The sequence below is a fragment of the Mandrillus leucophaeus genome, unplaced genomic scaffold (genome assembly GCF_000951045.1).
Source record: "Mandrillus leucophaeus isolate KB7577 unplaced genomic scaffold, Mleu.le_1.0 Scaffold58, whole genome shotgun sequence".
In the NCBI taxonomy this organism is placed as follows: domain Eukaryota; kingdom Metazoa; phylum Chordata; class Mammalia; order Primates; family Cercopithecidae; genus Mandrillus; species Mandrillus leucophaeus.
This window is the reverse complement of record NW_012106252.1, coordinates 544,004-550,588: the sequence shown is the minus strand read 5'-3', so window position 1 is coordinate 550,588 and position 6,585 is coordinate 544,004. Positions and strand designations below refer to the sequence as shown.

The following is a 6,585-nucleotide window of genomic DNA, read 5'->3' as shown; positions in this document are numbered from 1 at the left end:
TGTCGTCGGGTGGGGGCGGCCGGCCCCGCAGCAGCAGAGCGTGAGCCTGCAGGGGAGGCACCCGGCGTCAGGCGAAAACGCCTCTCGGAATCTGAGGAGGTCTAGGTTCCAGTCAAGCCTCCCGCGGGGCTGCCATAGTAATGAGATGGCCCGAAAACCAGGGGTTCAGGCTTGGGGGTCTGTTTGGAGGCGTGAACGCCGGAGAGCCTCACCTGCTCAAAGAGGAAAGGCAGTTCGTGACCGTCTGGGGACAGCCCCTCAGGGTGCAGAGGTCCGTGAAGACGCAGACATAGTCTCCACCCGGAGTCTGGCGAGTCCTCCAACCCAGCTTCCTCCGCGGCCAAGCTGCAGAAGAGGAGCGGACGCCGCACTAGGCAGAAGCCTGACCGCACAGCTAGGGCAGCTCGGGGTGGGGGCGGGTCCATATGTTTGGGGCGGGGCCTGGGCGGAGCCCACCGCGGATGTGAGGCTGGAGTCGGACTGCAAACCTGCGGCAGGCAGGTCCGTCTGTAAACCAGCGAACACCACAGCGCAGGGCCAGGGGCAAGCGCTGGATAATGTCCGCTTAGCGACTGACCTCAGCTGAGAAGTGGACGGGCTAATAGAGAGCAGGGCTGGGGCTGGACATTTACTTCTCAAACCTGGTGAGCACGTCGGCCACGAGGGTCCCCCCAGCCAGGGCTCGCTCCTGGGTCCCTCGCTGCTCGTACAGTGCGAATGCGTTGCGGCTGCGGGCCAAGCCCAGCCGCCCCACCAGCTCTCGAGCCACCTAGAAGAGGAGAGTGAGGGGAAAGTCAGACCACTCAGGGGTCTTGCCAGGATTCTGGGAGGGGTTGATTCAATTAGAAGGGGTCTCTTAGTCCTGTCACCACCACTCCCTCCCTTACCAAAATAATCTGAGACTCGGGGCAAACCTAGGGTCCAGGAAGCGGGTGAGACAAGCGTGAGAAGCTGGCAGGGTGGGTTGGAGGTCATGGGGCCTTTCTCTGGCCTCACCTCCCCCGCCGTGGTGTGGGAGTCGATGGCCACAGTACAGGCACCAGCCCCCGGACAGTGCACGGTACACAGCAGCTCCTGCCGTTGGCTCAGCGCGGAAATCTCCGCCAGCGAGGGCACCAGCTCTCGGCCGCGCGTCCGGCCCAGGGCTTTCCGGATGAAGCGCGCATATTCCGCCAATTCCGAGTCCGGGAGTGCCTGCTCGGTCCTGGTTGGGAGGAACCCAAGGATCAATACTCCAAGGGCTTTTCTTCCCCTCCCTCTTGCCTTCTTCTCTTATAGTTTATTTTATCTAGCCGATTTCCTCCCCGCCCCAACTTAAGTTTTTGAAGGCTCTTCTAAATCTATCCCCAGTGCTTTGCATAGAGCTGAATTACTTTTCAAGTCCCCTGGCAGCTTTCTCCCAACTGCTCCCACCACTTCCGAAAGTCTGCGTGATTTTCCTTCGACCTGAAATCGAAATCCAGCCACTTTACTACATTTTCCTAAGCCCTGGCGCTGGCCTGCATCAGCTCGAGGAAAAGCAGCCTTTTCATAATTCCTCAGCCCAAGGGGGGCGTTTTATTGTAATTCATCCGCTCACAACTGAGATAGGATCTTGTATCTTCCACAAAGGCACTGTATGTATTACTGGGTTCTTTACCTACCAAACCTTTTGCAAAAGACCTTTCGTTCTCTCCCAGCCCGGTAGCTCCTGCCTAGGCCGTAACCCCCGCCCCGCCCCTCTCACCTCTCCAAGTGCCCCAGGAGGTGCCCCCGCACAGCTCCCCCAGGCCGGAAGGTGCAGCTCATGCAGGTGAGGAGTTGCCAGTACCGCAGGGTCGCAGGGTCTTGGGTAGCCGGGAGCCCGGGGGGGCCTGCAGGGCCCGAGGTCTGCTTAGCCAGCTGCAGGAAGAGTTCATCCCGGAGCGCGGGCAAGTCCCGGCAGGTTTGGAGCACACCCTGCATCAAGGGCCCGGGGCGCCGCGCCCCCTCCAGCGCCTGCAGCGCCAAGAACAGCCGCACCGCCTCCTCGCGCAGGGGTGCATAGCCCGGACCTGTGGGAGGGTGGGGGCGGAGGGACGGTTTGGAAAGGGAACACAGAGCTGCGCCCTGGGAGGAAGGTGTGAACCAGGGGAAAGTCAGAGGGAATATAAGGGGATGGGGTGGCAGGGAGAGGAGGGTACGAACGACAGGAAGAGTGAAGGGAAAGCAGTGGTCCCACGAAGCCAGACTCTTAACCTCTGCCTCCCAGGAATCCCCTTCCCAATCCCACTAAGCCTGGATTTGGATTTAGGGAGAGGGGCGGCTGAAGGGCTGTAGATTCACACCCCAGATTCTGTAACTGGATACTGAGGCTCACCACCATAGGTCAGAAAACAGGATGGACTAGGAGCCAGAAAACCCGGGTTCCTCTCCCAGCACCCTTTAATCCTCTAACTTTAGGACCTGGGCCAGTCACTAAACCATTTAGGGAGAAGTACAATTGGATGAGGCCAGCACGTTCTACAAAAGTGGTAGCTTTTATACCACTTGTAAAGGTAATATGGCATGGTCTCAAGAGTATAATGAAAAAATAGGAGAATGTACAAACTCCTGAAGGACAATCAGAAGTCAGAATGAAAGCCATAGAGAAGGTGGTCAAAGAGGACCCTTTTGTGGGTGTTGGCTTCCTCCCCTCCACCCTGGCCAGCTTCCAGTTTCACCTTAATCCTTTGAAAAGTGAGGAACTGGCAGGCCCCTAAAGGATGCTTAGGTCCCTGCCAGTTAAGGGATTCAGATTCTTACCTCTGATCCACCCCATCCCATCCAGGGGACTTGGGCCATGGGACCACTCACCTGGGGCGCTGACTCCGTAGGGCAGGGGCAGGAGCGGGGCGTACAAGGCTCCACTAGTGTGTCTCAGAATCGGGTTCCGCAGGTAAATGAGGGCAACTGCCTCTGGGTCCCCGCAACTTTCCTAGGGGAACAGGGAGAGGGTCACCTTGATGAGGAAGGGAATTCCTCACAAGCCCAGAAAGCTTTGGGGTCCACCACTCTCCTGGCTCTCCCTGGTGTCCTCTCTTACCTGTATGTCCCTGAGCAGTAGCTGGGTGGGGGTCTCCAGGGGTGCCTTGGAGGCAATCACTTCCCGCAATGCCACCCCCCAGCGCTCAGCCTCTGCCTGGCGTGGGGAGCAGAGGCTGACACTGTGTTTCCGACCAGACACAGTCACTGACCACAGACCTGGGGAAAAGAGAGGCCGGAGAGGGCCATTAGGGTCTGCTGGGGCCCCTGCCCAGGAAGGTAAGAGAGTCCCCAGGAGGTCTCACCTGTCTCCTTACGCCTGCGCTCTGGGCCGGTCACCGAGCACAGGCTGGTGAGCACGAGGCTCCCGAGACGCCGCGCCCCCTTCCCGCTACTGCTGAACTGATCCAAGGAGTCTCGCGTGAGCACAAACCAGGCTCGGCGCGGGGGCAGCCAGGGTCGCGCCCCTCCTCCGCGGGGCTCCCGGTACAGCCAACCTGGGGGCAGGAGAGGGAGGGAAGGAACATCAGTAGGACACAGTCTCTGGAGGGTTGGGATTGGGGACCTCCAGAGTGCACTGAGGGGGGGTCTCTACCTTTCACAACGATGTCTGGGTCGTCCTCCGGCAGCCCTTTCTCCGGGATGAGGCTCCAAGTTTCCTCCCAGCTCTGCAGCCTGGGCCAGAGGGGAGGGAGGGTTGGGCCTCCACTCCGCCTCTAGGGGGCTCCTCTGTAGGGGTTCCCCAGACCGCAAGGGTGTCTGCTCCCAAGCTGGGCACCCCTCCCCCAGGCTGTGGGAACCGCTGGACCATTCTGACCTCGCACCAGAAATAGCCCCGACCCCCCTCTTTCTCCCCGCGCCCCCAGTCGGACCTCCCCCCGGGACCCCAGCCAAACCACAGCGTCCGGCGTAGGGCCTCTCCCTTATTGCGCAACCGCTAGAGGAGACAGTGAGGATGGGGGTCCCGGGAACAGGCTGGGGTCTCGAGACTATGGGACGTAGGGGCGTAGCTCACCTGTTGGAGACAGGCCCGCTCCTCACCGGCTGAGTCAGTGTCACTTCCAGGGGACCCTGGGGAGACAGGCGGGGAAGCCCTTAGGGTCAAAGCCCTTCCTGCGAAAGGTTCGTGCCTTCTGCCCTCAGGACAGTGCTGCTCAGGGGATTGAGGAAGGAATCACAGAGTGGGGTCGTGACTGGGGTGGAGCGCGCTGGAGCCGCTGGGCTCGCCCCTCCCGCCTATCGCAACAGGACAAGCTCTCCAGAACAGCAGGAGCTAAGGAGCCAAGGCTCCTCTCAGTCACCCTTTGAAGATACAATCAAGGGTAAGGTCGGGTGGAAAGAGCACTGGACAGAGAGTCAGGAGACCCGGGTTCCAATTCCCGCTCCACCACTCACTCACTGTGGAACCTTGGGCAAGTCTCTTTCCATCTCTGGGCCTTAGTTTTCCCATCTTTGAAAAAGGAGAGGTTAGCTCGCTCTGCCAGGCTCCAAGGCACCCTCTCCTCCTCGTTTTCCCTTCTCCCACACTGCCTCCCTGGCCAAGGCAGGACAGGTGGTAGGCACAGAGGTGAATGAAGGGCAGGGGGCCCTTTCAGTATAGGGCTTTCTCCAAAAGCGTCTTACATTCTCCCATAGACTCTCCTGAGACTCAACCGTGAGCAGAGACCCTGCCCCTTTTCTGGGGCTTAGGAAGGGCGGGCCAGACTGAGGAATGGCACACCCTCTGGAGGCAGGTGTAGTTCAGGGTTTTGCCCTCCCCCTCCCCCTCCCTTCCCCCTGTCCTGGAACTTCAACTGTAGACTGGGGTCTGAGAGAGGCCACAAACGCAACCCGGAGGCCAGCCAGGCGGGGAACCGTGCCATCCTCATATTGCTCCCAGACTGCTAGAGCCAAGAGGGGGAGGTGGGGGAGGGGGCCAGGGACACCTGTCCCCAGGCTCCGGGAAAGGGGGAGTTGAGGTGGAGCATGAGGGAGGCAATGGCCTGGTAAAGCCGACCCTGCCCAAGCGGGAAGCTTGGGGACGCCTGGGTCCTGCGCCTTTTCTATGTGAACCTCTACCTATTTTCTGGAAGGTCTGAGTGGGGCTATCAGCCACACCACATGTGGCAGGTACTGACCACCCTCTTAGGCTAACTCCCCTAATCGCAGTGCCCTGCTTCCCTCCCTCCCCCCCTCTATATTTATCCACCCTCCGCCTCCGCCAGGTGCTGGCGCCGGCCCCGGCGGCGCAGCCCGCCCCACCCGGGCACCGAGCCACTGGGCCTGCTGGGGACCCCTGCGCGGGGGATGGGAGCCTGACCTGGGCCACAGCACACGGGAGTCTGGCCGCCAGTGTGCAGGGGGGATGGGGGAGGAGACGTCAGGGGATGGAGGTCTCCCACACCAATCGTGCCTCCGTTTCCCCACGGGGAGATTCGACAAAATCAGGCAGCAGTCCAGTGTCCCTCACCATCCATTCCCTCAGGGGTTTCCCAGGAGCCTCACCCGGGAAAGCCGAGAGTTCTGTCCTGAGTGGCAGGGTAATGAGGAGGGGTCCTCAAAGAGCCCCCACCTCCTTCTCCGTGGGGTCCCCGCCACAGACCCCAATCCTGGGATGACTTCTCCCCCTCGCCCAGGTCTCCGCAACGGGAGCTCTCGCATCTGGCCTCAGCGCTTGCGAACTGGGAGCGGAGGGGGACCCAGGCGTTCGAGCTGCCCAGCCGGCCTCGCCACATTCCTCGGCGCTGGCGGAGGCGGAAGGAGACGGGATGGGACGCGGGCCCAGCGGGGAAGGGAGAGGCAGGGCCAGGTCGGGCCACGCGTGACGCCTCCCCTGCCTCAGGGCCCCCAGCAGGTGGACAGCGCCCAGCCTGCGGCGGGAGGCCCACAGGCACATCCCGAGTAGGGCTGCTACTCCGAGAGCTCCCGGGGGCTTTGGCCCCCAGGCAAAAACCTCCCCTACGTCCCTAGTTCGCCAAGCGCGCAGCGTGTGGCTGGAGGCTGGAGCGAGTTCCACGGCCGGTTACAGACAGAGTGATTGAGACGAGGTTCCGAACCCCCGGGACTTACCCTCCCGCCGCCCGCTGGACTCGGGGTCCGTAGCTCAAAGGTTTCCTCGTCCTCGTCCTCGTCCCCGTCCCCGCTAAGCTCGCCGTCCCCGTAGTCCCGGTGCAGAAGAGTGAAGCCTCGACGGCAGCAGAGAAGCCACCACAGTCCCCCGGGGAGAGGCATCCGGGCGAGGAGCCGGGGATGGGGGCGCGGGCAGCCGCGGCCGAGCAGCAGGGGGTCGGAGGAACTGGCGGGGCTCCGACCCGAGCAGGGGAAAGATGAGGTGGGAGGAGCAGGAGGGAGAAGAGCACAGGGAGGAGGCAGTGTCCTGGGCTGGGGTGCAAGGGGACGATAGCCAGACGCTGAGGGGGGCTCAGTGTCTGGGCCCCCGGAGGGGGGAGGGGGAAAAGCGTCCAGGGCCCCGGGAGAGGAGGGAGCAATGTCCGGAGCTGGGAAGTAGTGTCCGTTGGAGTGTCCAGCCCTGTGGGGGGCAGTGTCCGGTGCAGCGTCCGAGGTGGGCAGTTGTCCAAGCTCCAGGGAGGGTCGTGTCCGGTAGGGCGTCCGGTGGCCGGGGCC

At 62.1% G+C, this 6,585-nt stretch overlaps 1 protein-coding gene across 1 annotated transcript in view; it reads right to left on the bottom strand.

Moving 5' to 3' along the window:
- PLEKHH3 (pleckstrin homology domain containing, family H (with MyTH4 domain) member 3) overlaps nt 1-6,579 on the bottom strand; it is an 8,794-nt gene extending 2,215 nt beyond the window's left edge. The window contains exons 1-11 of the mRNA XM_011999022.1: nt 6,031-6,579; nt 3,998-4,053; nt 3,578-3,657; nt 3,288-3,479; nt 3,044-3,201; nt 2,815-2,935; nt 1,727-2,033; nt 997-1,204; nt 633-769; nt 213-345; nt 2-46 (exon numbers count right to left, since the gene is read on the bottom strand). Of these exons, the coding sequence (XP_011854412.1) occupies nt 2-46; nt 213-345; nt 633-769; nt 997-1,204; nt 1,727-2,033; nt 2,815-2,935; nt 3,044-3,201; nt 3,288-3,479; nt 3,578-3,657; nt 3,998-4,053; nt 6,031-6,192 (1,599 nt within the window). The 5' untranslated portion in view covers nt 6,193-6,579. The remainder of the gene's footprint in view (nt 1; nt 47-212; nt 346-632; nt 770-996; nt 1,205-1,726; nt 2,034-2,814; nt 2,936-3,043; nt 3,202-3,287; nt 3,480-3,577; nt 3,658-3,997; nt 4,054-6,030) is intronic.
- Between the last annotated feature and the right edge of the window lie 6 nt (nt 6,580-6,585).